At 38.3% G+C, this 20534-nt stretch overlaps 1 protein-coding gene across 4 annotated transcripts in view; it reads left to right on the forward strand.

The window, feature by feature from the left end:
- Nucleotides 1-20534, forward strand: part of C2H12orf56 (chromosome 2 C12orf56 homolog) — a 116674-nt gene that overhangs the window by 63387 nt on the left and 32753 nt on the right. For all 4 annotated transcript variants that reach the window (XM_074220785.1, XM_074220786.1, XM_074220787.1 and 1 more), the window contains exon 6: nt 10719-10863. In XM_074220785.1, coding sequence (XP_074076886.1) covers nt 10719-10863 — 145 coding nt within the window. The remainder of the gene's footprint in view (nt 1-10718; nt 10864-20534) is intronic.

Below are 20534 nucleotides of genomic sequence, written 5' to 3' on the forward strand. Positions count from 1 at the left end.
TACATAGTGCATACATAGGATGCTTTGTAAATAATAAATAGATACCTTGCTGACACAGTTCTGGGAATCAGGAAGACCTGAACTCAAACCCAGTCTCAGTCACTTACTAACTATATAACTCCATGTAACTTAAATATTTCTCCTCTATACAATTTCCTCATCTGTCAAATACAAATAATATTAACACCTTCCCAGGATTGTGATGCAAACCTTAAAGCACTTTATAAATGCTAGATATTATTATTATTAATATGCTTTTTTCATTTATTCATTTACATTATCTGTATAATATAGGGAGTATTCAAGTCACAAATGAGAAAAGGGACATCTATGTCCAGAAAGGGAGGAGGCTTATCATGTTATAATAGACAACAGATTGACAACCTGAGAGTTGAGTATAGCCACGAGCTATTAAAAGAACTGGCAGAAGACTGCCAACACATGTCATATGGGCTAGAGTCATAGAATGCAAAGAGAGTATGTGTTGCAATCTCCATCTTTGCTGGGAGTACCAACTAATAAGATCATGCATCCATTGAAGTGAGAGTCATAACAAGAAAAATTTTCACTGGGGACAAAAACAATTAAACAGGATGGATTTATAATAATATAACAATAATATATTAATAATATGATAATAATAATAGCAAACATTTTTTCAATTCAGGGGCACGATAGTAATGCTTCAAATCCCAGGTCCTTCTAGTAGCTATCTTTCCAACCAACTAGAAATGATATCTAGCTCTTCAGTATCCAAGAATCTCCATAATGAGGAATTCTTTTTTACCTTATAGCTAGTACTGGGGATTGGAGTGAAATAACCCAAATGTAAAGATCTAGGTCCATATATGTAGTGGTATTTTTTTTAATTTTATTTAAGGCAATGGGGTTAAGTCACTTGCCCAAGGTCACACAGCTAGGCATCATTAAGTGTCTGAGGTCACATTTGAACTCAGGTCCTCTTGATTCTAGGGCTGGTACTGTATCCTCTATGCCACCTAGCTGCCCCTACATGTAGTATTAAGTAGAACAGAGACCATTGAAATACAGGATGAATATGTGTCAGTGCTGGGAAGTTATTGTGACTCTGAGAGAAATTATTATACTTTTATAGTAATAACCAATCATTAAATTGGGATCCAGGCTTTTCTCCTCCATTTCCTCATTAAGACCCAGCTCTTGTTAAAGTCAGTCTCAGTAAGATGTGACTGATAGATGAAATTGCTCCTAGCTCTTTATTCTTGGGTGGGATCTCACCCAACACTTCTTAGTTATCTTTTTCTTTTAGGGGTTTTTACAAGGCAGATGGGGTTAAGTGGCTTGCCCAAGTCCACACAGCTAGGCAATAAGTGTCTGAGGTCACATTTGAACTCAGGTCCTCTTGACTCCAGGGCCGGAGCTCTATCCACTGTGCCACCTAGCCATCCCCCAACACTTCTTTAGAGTATAAACAGAATCCAGTTTGGGTGAGTACTTAACCCTGGGGAACCCTGCCCTTGTACCTTTCTGTTAGAGTTTAGGGTGGCACAGCTCATGAAAGAGAAAACTAACCCTAATGGGCTGAATTTCCCTGTCCAGATTCCTGGAGGTGACTGATTCTCAAAATCAAACCACATTCTTATTAGCAAGGGGAACTGAAGACTTCTAGCTGACTTCCTCATTAAGTGTACACCAATCAGAGTTGATTTTCAGTTGCAAAGGAAATTTTCTTTCAGATCTTTCAGATGCTTTCAGCATCTTCATTTGTTGTCTGGTTACCTGGAGAAACAACTCCATTAATCTATTGATTGCTGAATAGCCTAATTAATAAATTGACTATTATTAAATTACCTAGAAACTCTGTCTCTTGAGGTTTTTCCATTCATTTCAACTATGAGGTTCAATCTCTTGATGATGAAAAAGAACTGGTTAGTTTGGTGGATTAGCTTCTTTGAAGAACCTTTGAGGGGCTTAACCACATCTGAAACATGATACCCCTGATTCTCTATGGACTTGGAATCTGTTAGATCTAAGTTTTAATTCTGCTTCTGACATTTATTAGCTATAGAATCCTAGACAAAGTACTTTCCTCACATGTACAATTGTGATAGATTGATAATACTCCCTTCACAATGATTATGTAGATCAACTGAGAAAAAATATGTAACACATTTTGTAAACCTTAATCAGTGTTAACCATTATTTTTTTAGAAAGATTTTATTTATTTTGAGTTTTACAATTTTTCCACCCCCCACAAAAGGCATTCTGTTAGTCTTTACATTGGTTCCATGTTATACATTGATCTCAATTGAATGTGATGGCAGAGAATTCATATCCTTAAGGAAGAAAAATAAAGTATGAGATAGTAAAATTACCTAAAAATAATAAAACATTTTTTCCCCCTAATTTGATAGTAATAGTCTTTGGTCTTTGTTCAAATGCTCTAATTCTTTCTCTGGATACGGATGATATTCTGCATTGCAGATAGCCCAGAATTGTCCTTGATTGTTGCACTGATGGAATGAGCAAATCCATCAAGGTTGATCATCACTCCCATGTTGCTATTAGGGTGCACAATGTTTTTCTGGTTCTGCTCATCTTGCTCAGCATCAGTTCATGCAAATCTTTCTAGTTTTCCCTGAATTCTCATCCCTCCTGGTTTCTAATAGAACAAGAGGGTTCCAAGACATACATATACCACAGTTTGTTAAGTCATTCCTCAATTGAAGGACATTCACTCAATTTCCAATTCTTTTCCACCACAAACAGGGCTGCTATAAATATTTTTGTACAAGTGATGTTTTTGCCCTTTTTCATCATCTCTTCAGGGTATAGACCCTGTAGTTATATTGCTCTATCAAAGGGTATGCACATTTTTGTTGCCCTTTGGGCATAATCCCAAATTGCTCTCCAGAAGATCTGGATGAGTTCACAGCTCCATCAACAATATATTAATGTCCCAGATTTCCTGCATCACTTCCAACATTGATCATTGTCCTTTCTGGTCATATTGGCCAGCCTGAGAGGTGTGAGGTGATATCTCAAAGATGCTTTAATTTGCATTTCTCTAATAAGTAATGATTTGGAGCAATTTTTTATATGATTATGGATTGCTTTGATTTCTTCATCTATAAATTGCCTTTGCATATCCTTTGACTATTTGTCAATGTCAATTGAGGAATTAGCCATTATTATTTGTTTGCCTTTTTTAAGCCTCTAGCTGCTTCTTCTGTAACCTCCCATTCCCCAAGGTAGTTATCCAGAGCTGGGTTGGTTGTATGGGGCTATCACGATACAAATGCAACCCAGTTTATCCCAGCCTTTCCTTGATGGAAAGTGAAACAAATCATCCAACACTACAGACCTCCTCTGGCCAAGAGTGTCTTTCCCACTTGGGTCATAGACAGTTTCTCCTCTATGCAGGCTTCCTGTGCCTGTTGTTGGTCCTGTTCTGGTCACAAATCACATACTTGTCTGAGGCAGAGCTTCTGAGACAAGGCATCTGATTACAGTAGCCTGGATCGTACGCATCAAAAAAAAGTTAAACTGGCTTAGGATGGGGGAAAAAGGGGGGGGGAGGATATGCCCTCTCTATATGTCTCTGCTGTTTTGGATTCTTCTACATCTTTGTGGTTTTACTAGACAACTGGTGTGTGTGTGTGTGTGTGTGTGTGTGTGTGTAGTGACACCTCCCCCTAGAAAGTTATAGCTGTCAGTACTGGCAAGGAAGTTATTCCTTTTTTGGAATGATTTTTCTACTACTGATAACATTCTAGGGGAAAAATAAATGCACTGGATCAACATACCCAAGGAGGAATTGCCTGTTTGGGATAGGATAGCTTTTATTGCCCAGTCAGAGACATCATTTCTTTTTTGCTGTTGTTGTTGTTTTTCCATTTATTTGTTCTTATTTTGTACAAATAATTTTTTTATACATTACTAAAATATTCTTGTTTAAGAGTAAACATAATGCCCCCTCCCTCCAAAAAAATATAGACCCATGTGAGCGATAAAGGGGAGAGAAAAAAATTAAAATTAAAATAAAAAATAATAATAGTTGTAGGTATGGCCAGGTGGCACAGTGGATAGAGCGCTGGCCCTTGAGCTAGGAGCACCCGAGCCCAAATCTAGCCCCATACACCCAACAATCACCCAGCTGTGTGACCCCATGCAAGTCACCCCAACCCCACTGCCCTGCAAAAACCAAAAAAAAAAGACCCAAAATAAAATAAAATAGTAATAATAATAATAGTAGGGATGGCAGGGTGGCAGAGAGAGCACCGACCCTGGAGTCAGGAGCACCCGGGTCCAAATCCGGCCTCAGACACCCAACAATCACCCAGCTGTGTGGCCCCAGGCAGACCACCCAGTCCCATTTGCCCTGCAAACCCTGCCCCCCCAAATAATAATAATAAAAAATGTGCTTCAGTCTGTGTTCCAACACCACCAGCTCTGTTGTGGGTGGATCACATTCTTTGTGATAAGTCACTTCTCCACAACCATGTACTATATTTTCTCTCTCCTTTCACTCTGTCTCTGCTGTAGGGTAGCTGAGTGGTACAGCAGACAGATCCCTGGCCCTGGGGCCAAGAGGTCCCGAGCCTCCATACCACCCCTTAGTCCCAGCATCCACCTGACCCTATGGTCCCAGACAGCCCATCCAATCCCAGCCCCTTGCAAGAAGTAAAAAAGAAAATGTGTTATATCTGACCATTCTCCCCCCCATGGTCCATCCTTTCCTCCTTCATTCACATCCCCATCCCTTCCCCCTGACCCCCCTTTTCTTCTTACTCCAGATGCCTATACCTCATTGAGTATATATGCTGTTTCCTCTCCTAACCATCTCTGATGAGAGCGAAGATTCCCTTAATCCCCCTTGCCTTCCCCCCTTCCATATCACTGCAATAGCTCATTGTAATAAAGAAAAATATTATTATATGAAATATATTGGCCTATTCCCCCTCTCCTTTTTCTTTCTCCCATTACATTTCCCTTTTTTCCTATTGACTCCATTTTTATACCACATTTTATCTTCAAATTCAGCTTTCTCCTGTGCTTCATCTATAAAAGCTCCTTCTACCTTAAATGAGAAGGTTCATATGAGTATCATCAGTGTCATTTTTCTACACAGAAATACATGCAGTTCATCATCAAGTCCCTCATATTTTCCCTTTCTCCTCCAATCTCTTTACTTCACCTGAGTCCTGTATTTGAAAATCAGACCTTCTGTTCAGCTCTGGCCATTCCAGCAGGAACATTTGAAACTCCCCTGGTTCATTGAAAGTCCATCTTTTTCCCTGGAAGAGGATGTTCAGTTTTGCTGGGTAGTTGATTCTTGGTTGCAATTTAAGCTCTTTTGCCTTCCAGTATATTAGATTCCAAGCCCTACGAGCTTTTAATGTAGTTGCTGCTAAGTCCTGTGTGATCCTAACTACAGCTCCACGATATTTGAATTGTGTCCTTATGGCTGCTTGTAATATTTTCTCTTTGACTTGGGAGTTCTGGAACTTGGCTATAATATTCCTGGGTTTTTTTGGGGGGGGTCTCTTTCTTGGGGAGATTGGTGGATTCTCTAAATTTCTATTTTGCCCTCTGCTTCTAGGATATCAGGGCAATTTTCCTGTAGTAATTCTTTGGAAATGATGTCAAGGCTCCTGATTATGACTTTCAGGTATTCCAATAATTTTTAAATTATCCTTTCTAAATCTGTTTTCCATATCAGTTGTTTTTTCAATGAAATGTTTCACATTTTCTTCTAATTTTTCATTCTTTTGGTTTTGAAGTATTGTGTCCTGATTTCTCCTAAAATTAGCAACCTCCCTTGGTTCTAGTCTTTGTCTGAAGGATTCGTTTTCCTCAGAGAGCTTTCTTATCTCTTTTTCCATCTGGCCAGTTCTGCTTTTTAAAGCATTCTTCTCCTCAATAACTTTTTGAACCGTGTTATCCATTTGACCTAAGCTGGTTTTTAACGTGCTATTTTCTTCAGCATTTTTTGGATGTCCTTGACAAAGCTGCTGACTTCTTTTTCATGTTTTTCCTGCATCTCTCTCATTTCTTTTCCCAGTTTTTCTTCTATCTTCCTCACTTGATTTTCAAAGTCTTTTTTGAGCTCTGTCATAGCCTGAGCCCAATTTCTGTTTTTTTTTCTCGGAGTCTTTAGATGCAGGAGCTTGTCCTCAACTTCAGATTGAGAGTTTTGATCCTTCTTGGGATCACAGGCAAAGTATTTTTCAATTGTGTTCCTCTTCTTTTCTCTGTTTACTCATTTCCCCAGCCTGTGCCTGGTTTTGGGGTGCTTCCTGAGCTTTTGAGTATTGGTGGGACACCTCCGCAAGGATCTCCGTGTGTGAGGTTCTGTCTTCCCTCCTGGTCTGTGAATGACCACAAGCACACCCCCCCTGCCATGGGGCTGAGGTGGGGGGGGCCCTGCTGTTCTATGGGGGGCCTAGACTGCGATCAGGATCTGAATGTGATCAGAACCCCAGAGTCCTTTTCCAGGGACAGAGGACAGAGCTCGGCAGTCTCTCTCCACTCCCCTCCCTAGGCTCAGCACTCAGACCCTGGGGTCTTCTGCTTACTGGCTTCTGCTTCCTGTTCCTGGATCTGGGCTTCCTGGGTCATGCTGCTCACTGTGTGCCCTGAGGGCTGGGCTTCACATGCTCACTCTGGCAGGGGTACTCCCTCCGATCCCCCAAGTTGTTTCTGGTGCTCCCTGGGGTCTAGGTCAGGAAACTGCCCCTGCTGCAGTGAGCCAGGCTCCCAGCACCCTGGGGTTGCCTTCCGGAGGCTGAAGTTCCTTCGCTCTGGTGGGCTGCCCTCCAACCCTGGGGGAGTGGAGCCTTTCCACTCTTTTCCAGGTTACCTTGGGTTGGGGAACTGCCTCATTGGATCCCTCTGTGGATTCTGTCTCTTGGAAATGTAGTTAGAGTCCTTAGTTTATAAGTTTTAAAAGAGAGCACCTAAGAGATGATCCTCTATTGTTGCCATCTTGGCTCCACCCAGAGTCATCATTTCTAATATGAATGACTTTGGGAATTTTGGATATCTTAACACAAGGGCACTCATTAATGACTGTATTACCTCATAAAGGTAGCTTCTGCTTAAAGAATCCATTAAGACATTCTGGAGTCTTGAGTTCTTGAGAACATCTTGAGAGGCAGCATTTTGATTCAGTGAAAAGAGCCCAGGTTCTTAAAGTGCTGTTTCAATGTGAGCCCTTATTTGTTTGCCTTCTGGAAACTTATAGTAAATGCTCTCTTATAGTATGTAATTAAAGGACCTGAGTTCAAGTCTCATCACTGACCCTTTTAGTGTGTGGGACTTTGACCAAATCACTTAATTATTCTCAGTCTCAGTTTCCTCATCTGTAAAAGGAATGGGTTAGACTAGATGTCTAAGATCTCTTCAACCTCTGTATGAATCTAGGGATAGGTTGTAATCTACTATTAACCAGGTTTGAGTGGGATTATGGGTACATCAGTTCCTGTTGGATTGATTCATTGTTCAAAAAGCTGACTGAGATCTTCAAATACACCAAAGTTTAGATTCAGAATACCCAACCTCCTGGCAGGTCCTTGTCAAGGCAGGAACAGGCAGCATGGTAAACATTCAACTCAAGGAGCAGGGGGACATTATGGCTCAGGTTTCCTCTCTATGGAATTCTTATTTCAGACAGAGAATTCCTAAGCTGGAAGGGATACCAGAGATCATTTAGTCAAAAGTTACCTTTTTTCAAAATTACCATTAAATCATCATCTAATTTCTGAGAGTGACAGCTAGGTGGCACAGTAGAGAGAGTCCAGGTCCTGGAGTCAGGAGGTCCTGAGTTCAAATTTGATTTCAGACACTTACTAGTTGTGTGACCCTGGGCAAGTCACTTAACACTCCAATTGCCTCAAAAAAAATCCATTGAGACAATCCTTTTTAATTTTAAATAATTCTGTTTCATAATTCTTTCTCATTTCCTGCTGTAAACTGCAACTTTACAGCTTCTATTTCTTATTTCTGTTCTAAGATTAAGTAAGATAGATTCCTTTTTTAAAAATGTCAGCCCTCAGGTGGCTAGGTGGCGCAGTGGATAAAGCACCGGCCCTGGAGTCAGGAGTACCTGGGTTCAAATCCAGTCTCAGACACTTAATAATTACCTAGCTGTGTGGCCCTGGGCAAGCCACTTAACCCCATTTGCCTTGCAAAAACAAAAAATAAAAATGTCAGCCCTCTAGGTTCTTAGAAGCAGCTATTCTGCCTTGACTAAGTCTCTACCTTTTTTCTTCTTTTTCCTACTTAGCTTTTAAAAAGTCACATTTGCTTTCCTTAGCACTCATTGCAATATTCAATTTATTCTGGTCTTTATGTTCTGACATTATTGTGGTAGGACCTTATTTATATACAGGAGTTCAAATCCAGCCTCAAACACTTGCCACTTGCTAGCTGTGTAACCTTAGGCAAGTCATTTAATCCTTCAGGGTCATCTCCAGTCATCCTGATTCATAGCTGGCTACTGGACCTAGATGACTCTGGAGGAGAAACTGGCTAGTGACTTAGCACAGACCCCCACCCCCATTCAAATCCAATTCACATGCTTTTTTATGGCATCACCTCCCTGATGTCATGTTCTTCTTTGAGAATGAAGGATGAGCAACCCATCCTTGACTATAGTCCTTCAGCACATATATTTTCAACTATGTTGCATAGTAGATAGAATGTTGAACCTGGAGTCAGGAAGAAATGGGAACTCTGTGACCCCGGGCAAGTCTCTCTCTCTCTTTTTTTTTAATTTTTATTAAAGATATTATTTGAGTTTTACAGTTTTCCCCCAATCTTGCTTCCCTCTCCCCACCCCCACCCCACAGATAGCACTCCATCAGTCTTTACTTTGTTTCCATGTTGTACCTCGATCGAAATTGGGTATGATGAGAGAGAAATCATATCCTTAAAGAGAACAGAATTCTCAGAGGTAACCAGATCAAACGATAAGACATCTGGGTTTTTGTTTTTTTTTTCCGAATTAAAGGGAATAGTCCTTGTACTTTGTTCAAACTCCACAGCTCCTTATCTGGATACAGATGGTATTCTCCTTTGCAGACAGCCAAAAATTGTTCCCAATTGTTGCGCTGATGGAATGAGCAAGTCCTTCAAGGTTGAACATCACCCCCATGTTGCTGTTAGGGTGTACAGTGTTTTTCTGGTTCTGCTCATCTCACTCAGCATCAGTTCATGCAAATCCCTCTAGGCTTCCCTGAAATCCCGTCCCTCCTGGTTTCTAATAGAACAATAGTGTTTCATGACATACATATACCACAGTTTGCTAAACCATTCCCCAATTGAAGGACATGTACTGGACTGGGCAAGTCTCTTAACCTGTTTACCTCAGATACCTCATCAGTAAAATGAGTTAGAGGAGAAGAAAGTGGCAAACTACTCTTAGTATCTCTACCAAGAAAACCTCAAATGAGGTCATGAAGAGTAGGACAAGACTGAAATGACTTAACCAGAAAAGCCCAATTAATCTTTTTATATTCTTTCTCATCCTGGCCATCCCATTTTCTGTCCTAATCATTAGTGATTGTGTGGTCATAATTTTAAGAATATTCCATCCATCTTAAGCCAATTTCCACCTATAGATTCTTAGTCCATAGGATTTTACTTACTTGTCTTTTTCACTTGTTGGTCAGATATTTTTTAATAACTCCATGGTAGTTATATTGCCTTTGGAGAGGGGATGGAGCTGAATCCTCCTAGACTATACCTATCTGCTTTGGTTATGGTCAACACCTTTTCTTTTCCCTCTTCTTTTCAACTGGGTAGGTAGAAACTGCTTATCCTCAGGTGCCTATTTCAAAGGGACCTGCCAATGAATGAATGATTTACTTAATACTGGAGCAGAAAGAAGAGTCCCAGGTTCTACTTAAAATGCTGCCTTTTGTGAGTTTTATCAAATTACTAACTAAACAATGCTCTGTGTCCTCAGATCAGTTCCTAGATCTGGTTGCTAGAACAGAATAGAACAGAATTTTTCCTGATGAAGTTTTTTAAAAAAATTCCTGCATTTTCAGCTAGGCACTGAATCTTTCCTTACCTTTTTTACCTATCCCTCATTTCTACTATTATATAAACATGCAGTATATAAATTGAATGTTCAAGATTGTATATAATGAGAAACAAAATCAGCACAACTTAAAACATAATAAAGAAACCAGTAATAAATGGTTGCCAGGTAATAACTAGTCATGGCAGAATGGGAGAATTGGAGAGAAAAAATCTTTCTGAAACATCTTTTGGTCTTAAAAGGACCCAATATTATCAGGCTGAATTCTCTGTTCATAGAGCAGAGATTTTCTCTGAGGCTAACCTACTACATTAAGTTCAAGGTCTCATGATACCCCCACAAAACTTATGCAGGAACCCAATAGTTATCCCTTCTTTTTTCACCTCTCTCCTAGTTTTTGCTCTATCTCTCTGCATCTCTCTCCTTAGTTCAGTTCAAAGACTTCCTTTGGGTCAGTGTAATTCTTCCTAGTCCAAAAATTGCATGTTATATAAGCTGAAAAAACTACTTTTTTCAGATATTGGACTATAAAAATCCTTAGCTAACTCCTGGATGCCTCTTCCTTTGCCTGTAAAAAAAAAAGCTGACTCCTTTGGAACTGGGATTAAGAATAGACATAAAGTGATTTTTCCATAAAGTGCTCCTGTGACATTTTGAACTCCCTGGAATTTGTTTTTGTTCTTTTTATAGGTCTGAAAAGATGATTCAACTATTCAGTCAACTGAAATCTGAACTCTTTCTTAAAGACAATACATTAGGGCGGATAGCCTGCTTATTGGCAGAACTTAAAGTCATAGCCCAGAGAAACTTCATTTTTAGAAAACTTTTCTGGAAAGTAAGTGATTTAAATTTTTAAAAATATTCCCAAAATGTGGAACTTTGGTAGAGTCTTCATAAACATAAATGGTAATCAGAAATTATATGAATAAATATTTTGTTTCTTTTTAGCATTACATTTAAAAAATAAATTTGATATCTTCTTTTTTATGTTGCCTAAATCTTTTACTGTATCTTCCGCTTCCTCCTTGTAGATCCCCACCATCCTTTAAAAAAAGGGAGGAAATTATTATTTATTTATTTTTTTTTGCAAGGCAATGGGGTTAAGTGGCTTGCCCAAGGCCACACAGGTAGGTAATTATTAAGTGTCTGAGGTTGGATTTGAACTCAGGTACTCCTGACTCCAGGGCCAGCACTTTATCCACTTCGCCACTTAGATGCCCCAGAATTATTTTTAAAAGAAAAAAAGAAAGAGGAAGAGGGGGAAAAATCAGCAAAGCAGATTAATATGTGGAAGAAAAATATGATGATATATGTAGTATTCCATAGTATGGAACTGCAAAGTTGTGGAGGATGTGCTTTCTAATATTTCTTCTTTAAGGATTCCTTTGTTCTTTATAATTTTTTTCAATTTTTGCTCTTTCTATTTACGTTTATAGTCATTTAATATATTATTTTCTTGACTCTGCTTGCTTTACTCTGCATTAGGTCATATAAACCTTTCCATGCTTTTCTATATTCATCACATCCTTCATTTCTTTCAGTCCAGTGTTATTAAATTCATGCACCACAATTATTATTTTAGCCCTTCCCTAATCAATAAGTGTCTATTTTGCTTCTAGTTTTTTGCTACCACAAAAACTGCTGCTATAACTATTTTGCTGCAATATATATGGAACTTTTTTTTTATCAGTGCAAATTGCCATTAGTGTTTAAATATATTATCAAGCAAAACAGATTCAGGCAGGTCAATTAGTTTCACTAATCAAAGGGAAACCCTCACCAATCAGCCACTGAATCACTGTTTGTTTCTGGTTACAAGGTGATAACCTTCTTTACCTGTGACCTCTGCCTTTCCCTGTCTCAGCATCCTTCAGTAGCAGCTGGGGACTCCTGCGGTTCTAAATTTTCTTTCACTAAGTTGTTAAAGTGTCTCTGAAGTCAGCTGTATGGTACAAGAACAGTTGAATATCCAGAGGCTCAACTGGTGACAAAGGGTGATCCCATGAATAGATTGGATGGATTAGACCTCCACTGGAACAGGAAAAGAATTTAAAGTGGATCAGCAGTATCAGTCATTCATTTATCTATCAGTTTGTAACCACAAACTTGAAGAGACAGTACATTATACATTTAATAAGTTTTAAAGCCTTCCATTGTCTACTTGCCTATATCCAAGACTACACACTCTACTTTGATGAGCAGGCTAATAAACTAAACGATTTGTTTCTGTCTTTCAATGTGCTCCCTGCTTAGGGCACTTGATACAATGACAATTTGCTGAACTAGCTCAGCCATCAATCAAATGAGTTAAAGGGGTTTCTCATCATTGCCAAGTTCAGTGGGAAAGTCTGAATCATCCTAAGTCAGAGAGATAGTTGATAAAGTCCAGTCTGAGAGAATGCCTTCTTTGAGATAACTATTTACAATAAATTGAAATATAAAACTAGGTGGAACTGCCTTAAACATCTGCTGAGCTTACTACCAAGTAAAGTGCTCTGTAAATCTTTGTAATAGCTGACATTAGTACTGTGCCTATTTATAGCATCGGTTCTCTGGTTCAACTTAAATTAAAAAATAAACCTCCCTCTCCTCACCTTGGCTCTTGTTACACTCTCCCCCTGGATGCCTTTTACTTCTTGCCTCATCTGCTTTCTCTATGATACCTCCTTCATAAATCCTTTGGCTTCTACCAACCAAATCTAGGTTCCCAATCTTTTGAGCATTCATACATCTCTGTTATAGTACTTAGATATGTTTATCTTGAGAGACAGTGCTTTGCATATTTACCTTAGTCAAGTAGACCAAAGAAAAGAGTACGGTGCATGGAATCAGGAGAGACATTGGGTTTTAAATCTTGCTTTCTGATACCAGCTGGATGATCAGTCAATCAATCCAGTTCAGCCTTGATAAGATGGGATTCAACTCATAAGATTGTTATAAGACTCAAATGAGATAAAATTTGTAAAGTCCTTAGAGAAGACTTAAGGAAAAGTATAATGATGGGATGAGTGATTTCATGGATACAAGAAAGTCCCCATGAGGAAACTCTCCATCGATGAAGGTCAGCACTTTTCTTTGCAATTTGTGGTCATAGAGAGTTATTCACAGGAAAGAGTGGTTAGGTGACTTGCTAAGGGTCACAAAGCCAATCATTTATTGAGTACTTACTAGATGACAGGCACTTTTTGCTAAGCATGTAGGATACAAAGAAAAGCAAATAAATAGACAAACAAAAAAAGTCCTTTCAAAGAATTCTGTTTAACTGGAGAGAAAACATGTAAACAACTATGTGTATCCAACCATTATTAATGTCTGTCTGTCTATATGTCTATCTATATAATCATGATATATTGAAGATAATCTCAGAGGAAACATATTAACATTAAAAAAGCCTGGGAACAATTTCTTATAGAAGGTGAGACTAATGACAACTTGAAGGAAGTTAAGGGACTCAGAAGGTCTGAGTGTCTTGTTCCAGGAACAAAGAGACCAGTGTCATTGGAATGAAGAAGTGGAGCAAGAGTAAATTATAAGAAGACTGAAAAGATGGGAAGTGGGGGCGGCTAGGTGACGCAATGGATAGAGCACCGACTCTGGAGTCAGGAGTACCTGAGTTCAAATCCTGCCTCAGACACTTAATAATTAACTAGCTGTGTGGCCTTGGGCAAACCACTTAACCCCACTGCCTTGGAAAAAAAAAAGAAAAGATAGGAAGGGGCCAGACCAAAGCTTTTAAAAACAAAACAGAGGATTTTTATATTTGATTCTAGAGGTAATTAGGAACCACTGGAGTTTATTGAATGGGGGTGAGGGAGTTGTTAACATGATCAGACCTGCACTCTAGGAGGATCACTTTGACTGATGAGTGAAGGTTGCATAGGAGTGGGAAAACCTTGAGGCAAGGAGATCAACCTACAGGCTATTGGACTATTTCAGGCATAGTGGGATGAGGGCTTGAACCAGGGTGATGACAGTGTCAGAGAAGAGAAATGGATACATTCAGGAAATAATATGAAGGTAGAAGCAATAAGATTTGGCAACAGATTCAGTTGTGGTGATGAGAGAGATTAAGAGTCAAGGTACTTGAAAGGGAGTCCAGTAATATAATAGCCAAGTTACAAAACTCCCAGGATAAGGGAAGATATCGGAAGCAACAAGAATTTAAATTTAATTTAAATAACATGGAGTTGCAATAAAGATTACACAAGCAGCTACCATGTTGAAACACCATGGATTTTGTAATATTATAATCCACAAGACAAAAGAACTGGGATTACCCCAAAGGGCAATTTACTCAGCAAAGTTAAGCATAATCCTGAATGAAAAATGGACATTTTTTATGAACTGACAGAGTTTCAGGGGGAAGAACATGTTACTTTTATTGGGAATAGGTTAAATAAGGAACTATATATCTAAGAAAAATACACAAATCTTCTAAATTCAGAAAAGAATAATATGGTAAGGGAATAAAGTTGGGGGAGAGGATAAGAGAGATTTTTGAAGGAATGGGTAGGTTAAGGAACAGAAGATCAAGGTAGCAGGTAGAAATAAAACAAAGAGGTTTAGGGTAAATAGGGTAAGAAGGATAGTGAGGAAAAATAGGAAGGAAGAAAACAAACAGCAAGTAATTATAGCTTAGAATGTGAATTGGATGAATTTACTCATAAAATGGAAATTGATAGTAGCTTAAAAATTTGCATTCAACAATGTTGATTTCAGGAAACACTTTAAAAATGAAAGATAAAATAAAACAAAGAGCAGGAGCAGAATTTATTATATAAAAGAGCAAGGGTAGTAATCATGATCTCAGATAAAGTTAAACTAAAATAGATTTAATCAAAAGAGAAAAATAGGGAAACTGCATATATGTCAACAATATTAATCTATATTGTTTTAGAGCATTTTAAATAAGTAAAAGATGTAAAATATCTGAGTATACCTGCCAAAACCAACACAGAAACTATATGAATATAAACATAAAACACTTTTTATACAAATAAAGTTAGATATAGTAATATTGAAGTAATATTTATTGTTCATGGGTTGGTAAAACCAAATATAATTTTTGAAATGACAGGTTTATCTAACTAATCTATTTATTCAATGCCGTCCTAATTAAATTACTAAAAAACTATCTTATATTCCTAGTTATGCCTTGTATATAACAGATTTGTTGTTCACTCATTTTTAGTTATGTTCAAATCTTTGTGACACCCTTTAAGATTTTTTTTTATGGCAAAAATAATGGAGTGGGTTGCCATTTCCTTCTCCAACTCAATTTACAGATGAGGAAACTGAGGCAAATAAAGTTAAGTGACTTGCTCAGAGTCACACAGTAAGTCTCTGAGATCAAATTTGAACTCAGGAAGTGAATCAGTCTTCCTGACACCAGACCTAGCACTCTACTGTATACACGAATGAAAATAACCGCTAGACCTTTCTTGGTCATATGTGATTTTTCTCATATTTATCATATTTACAAGAGTTATCACTAGAGTAGGGCCATAAGGGGCTTGTCCTAAAGGCATCTACTTTGGAGGACCCAATACAATTTGCCATCTTTCAGCACTAGAAACAATGGAGCTCAGCATCTACTTAGCAAATAGATTATATTATATTAATTAATATAGGGAGGCAGCTTAGGTGGCACAGTGGATAGAGCACTGGCCCTGGAGTCAGGAGTACCTGAGTTCAAATCCGGCCTCAGACACTTAATAATTACCTAGCTGTGTGACCTTGGGCAAGTCACTTAACCCCATTGCCTTACAAAAAAACAAAACAAAAAACAAACAGTTAATATAGGAAGCTTCAAGATGGCAGACAGCTTTGCTTTTCTCTGCATTATCAAGGTACCTCTTCCTCTTATGCTAGCCACAGTTTTTTCTTGATTACTCTCCCCCCCCCTTAACTGAAGATCAACTTCAAAGCACTTAATCTGACACAAAAATTAATCATTTTATAGATATATTTCAGTGGTTTAGGAATTCATATTCAAGGACTTGGTATTGTTGTTATAAAATAGACTTCCCTAATGTTAGAAATCACACTGACCAGTATAAAAAAAATAGCACATCCAACACTCACAAAACTGAGAGGCAGGAAACAAAAGTCAATAATGTATATAAACTGCTTTAGACCATAAAACACCTTGGAATGTAGGTAATTGTTGTTGCTATTTTGGAGCACAAATGCTTTAAGTACTACTATCATTCAAGTTTTTAACTCCTTAATTTAAAAGGATTATAGAGATATCTTAGGCGTAGTTCATGGTGAAATGACTTTGAAGGAAGAAAAATCTTCCCCTGAAATATATTGATGATATTACCCTGTGTTTGACCTGTCAGGGCTTTTGGTTAGTGATGGCAAGCTCAAAATAGAAATTGGGAGTACTAAACTTTATGTAGGGGCATGCTCAGGGCCTGGAATCAGGAAGACTCATCTACTTGAGTTCAAATCCAGCCTCAGACACCTACTAGCTGTGTGACTTTGGGCAAGTCATTTCATCCTGTTTGCTTCATATAAGGAGCTAGAAAGGGAAGTGGCAAACTACTCCAGTATCTCTTCCAAGAAAAGCCCAAATGGGAATCTCAAAGACTGTACAACAACAAACTTTATGTAAGCACCTTAAGTAACCTTATGTAAATATCTTATTTTATGCTTTACTGACTTAGTTTTAAGACATGACACTATATTTTATTGTGATTTTTCTTTATTTTGTTAGTTATTTTCCAGTTTTAATCTGGTTGGGCCACATTCAGGAGTTTTATATGTTTTATGGGTTGGGCATTTGATATCTCTGATTTAAGGAGCTCTCTTTAGATGATGTTTTAGAAAAGGTGCTGACTTTCACTGGTAGAGGGAGTGTTCTTAGTAGGTAAACAATCTAAACTGCATCAATTCATTTAAATAAATATTTATGCTTTGTTTTGTTTTTAGTTTTTGCAAGGCAGTGGGGTTACGTGGCTTGCCCAAGGCCACACAGCTAGGTAATTATTAAGTGTCTGAGGCCGGATTTGAACTCAGGTACTCCTGACTCTACTGGGCCACCTGTCCGCCCGTAGATATTTATGTTTGTGGAATGCACAGTGTTAAACTGCTGGGGAAGATAAATAAACAGAGCCTCTGCCCTCCAGGATGTTACTATCTAGTTGTTGTTCAGTTGTCTCTGACTCTTTGTGAGCCTGGATTGTAGAATGCCAACTTCGTTCTTGGGATTTTCTTAGTAAAGACATTGGAGTGGTTTGCCATTTCCTTCTGCAGTGGATTAAGGTAAACAGATGCAGTAACCTGTCCAGGATCACATAACTAAAATGTCTCACCTGTGGCTTCAAGAAGCTATAGCATGTGCAGTGGCCATGGTCTGGTAAACTGTCTCAGCAGATAGGTTAATGAAGGTTGAGGTTAATTGGCAGGTCTCAGACCCATCAGTGAGATAGGGGGATATCTATCCTAAGCATGTGAAGACTTCCCCCATCAGAATAGGAGGATGAGAACAGTGTGTTCCAATAGTCATGAAGGTGGCTGAAGCAACTTCTGTGGAGCACTTAGAGATTGATCAGGTTACACTCTCCACCCAGCTGACTTCCTAGGCAATCATAAGTATCTGAGGTCAAATTTGAACTCAGACAGCTGATTGATGCAGTGGATAGAGCCCTGAACCTAGAATCAGAAAGATCTGAGTTCAGATCCAGCCTCAGACATGTGCTGGATATGAGACTCTGGGCAAGTCACTGCACCCTGTTTGTTTCAGTTTCTTCATCTGTAAAATGAGCTGGAGAAGGGAAAGGCAAACCACTCCAATATCTCAAACTCCAAATGAGGTCCCAATTGAACAGCAACAACTTCTTAGTAGGAGTCTAGAATAAAGGCTAGCATAAACTTAGAATAACTAGACTAAAACTTAACTGTCACTTGTGCAGCTCCCTCATTTCATGGTTCAGGAAAAATCAAGGTCACACAGAGCAAATGGAAGAGCTGAATATTAAACTAAGATCCTCTGATTCCAAATTAAGGCATCTGTGTAGCAGAAAAATTGAGAGATGTGAGTAAGACTATAACCACCTGATGGCACTGGTGTGCAAAGCCTCAGAGCCTGGCTGTAATTATCTGGGACACTCATTTCCTCCTTCCTTTACCCTAGCTCCTCACTTCCCTTCTGGGTCCAGGTTTTCTTTCTATTTTTTTTTTGCATGTGGTTGGAAAAATGAATAAATAAAATTATTTTTTTTTCAGGCTTTCTTTTTGAAGGTGAGGCAGAGGTTTGCCAGCTTTGCTTGTCTTTTTTCTGGGGCTATGTTGGCTTCCCTGAGTATTTTCCCCAAGACCATTGACATAAAGAGTATCAAGAACCCTAAGGTCATTTAATCCAACTCCCTGATTTTTTCCGATGGGGAAATAAAGGCACAGAGGAGTTATTGAACTTACTAAAAGTCACACAGGCAATAAGTGGCAGGGCTGGGATTCAAACTCAGGGTCATCTGACTCTAGACTTGATACTCTTTCCATTGCATCTTGTTGCTTCAATCATTCAATATTTATTAAATACCAGTATTTCTCTGTATAGGGGTGGCCAGGTAGTATGGTGGATAAAGCATCAGCTCCAGACACAGGAGTTCATGAGTTCAAATCCAGCCTCAGACACGACACTGAATAGCTATATGACTTTGGGCAAGTCATTTAACCCTGATTGCCTTGTACTCAGGACCATCTCCAGTCCTCTAGGAGTTAGATGGTTCTGGAGGAGAAAGAGAGGTTGGTGACTTAACATGGAACCCTCTCACTCAAATACAGTTTATCTGCTTGTCATGGCATCAGCCTTACTGATGTCATTGTCCTGGACAAATAGCAACAACAATTATGTGCAGGCATGGTGCTAAACTGGATGGTGAAGACTTATTTTTCTTAATATTCATTAAGATGATAACGATAATTTTTGTTGTTGAGTCATTTCAGTTGTGCCCAATTTGCCATGACCTCATTTAGGATTTTCTTTTTTTTTCTTTTTTCTTTTTTTTTTCTTTTAGGATTTTCTTGGCAGGGATACTGGAGTGGTTTGCCATTTCCTTTTCCAGCTCATTTTTAAAATTTTTTTTTTTATTTAAGGCAATGGGGTTAAGTGACTTGCCCAAGGTTACACAGCTAGGCAATTATTAAGTGTCTCAGGCCACATTTGAACTCAGGGCTTCCTGCTTCCAGGGCTGGTGCACTATTCAGGGTGTCATCTAGCTGCTTTCCACAGTTTATTTTAAAGATGAGGAAACTGAGGCACATAGGGTTAAGTTACTTAACCAGGATCACACAGCTAGTAAGTATCTGAAACCAAATTTGAACTCAGGTCCTTTTTAATACAAGCTAGTTTACTGCACCATCTAACTGTCCAAATTGTAATAGCTTGCTTTAATATATCACTTTGAGGTTTACAAATATTATTACATTTTATTCTCACAACTCTAGGAAGGTAGATGATATTATCTTCATTTTACAGAAGAGGAAATTGAGGTCAGAAAGGTTAAGCAGCTTCTCCAAGGTTGCACAACTAGTTAGTGTCTGAGGCTGGATTTGAACTAAGGTCTTCTGGATTCCAAGACCCACTGTCCATCCACCGAATCACCTAGCTGTCTTCTAACAAATATTGATCTAAACCTTTATTAAACTCTTCTTGCTAGAAATTGTACTACAATTAAATTCAATGAAATTATAAACTAAAGGGGGAAACTATATATTTTATACATTCAACTGAAACTTAAGTAAAGATATATATGATGGGCTGGATTTATATTGATCAATAGTTTTATCACATTTAATAGTTTAGAACTAAAAAATGAACATGTAAAAATATTATAAGCAAATTAGAAGATCAAGGACTAATTTACCTGTCAGATCTATGGAAAGGGGAGCAGTTTATGAATAAGGAAGAGATGGAGAAAATTATTAAAAACAAACTAGACAATTTTGATTACACTTAATTAAAAAGCTTTTGCGCAGACAAAACCACTATAACCAAGATCAAAAGATATGTAGGAAATTGGGAAATAATTTTTGCAACTAGTATTTCTGACAAAGGATTCATTTCTAAAATATACAGAGAACTGAGTCAAATTTTTTAAAAAAAGGCACCCCCCAATTGACAAATGGGCAAAGGATATGAAAAGACAATTTACAGATGAGATCAAAATGATCCATAGTCATATGAAAAATTGCTCTAAATCATTACTTTTTAGAGAAATGCAAATTAAAGCATCTCTGAGGTACCACCTCACACATCTCAGACTGGCCAATATGACCAGAAAGGACAATGATCAATGTTGGAAGAGATGTGGAAAATCTGGGACACGAATATATTGTTGGTGGAGCTGTGAACTCATCCAACCTTTCTGGAGAGAAATTTGAAATTATGCCCAAAGGGCAACAAAATTGTGCATACCCTTTGATCCAGCAATATCACTACTGGGTTTATACCCTGAAGAGATTATGAAAAAGAGTAAAAACATCACTTATACAAACATA

Source organism: Macrotis lagotis, chromosome 2 (assembly GCF_037893015.1).
Source record: "Macrotis lagotis isolate mMagLag1 chromosome 2, bilby.v1.9.chrom.fasta, whole genome shotgun sequence".
Classification (NCBI taxonomy): Eukaryota; Metazoa; Chordata; class Mammalia; order Peramelemorphia; family Peramelidae; genus Macrotis; species Macrotis lagotis.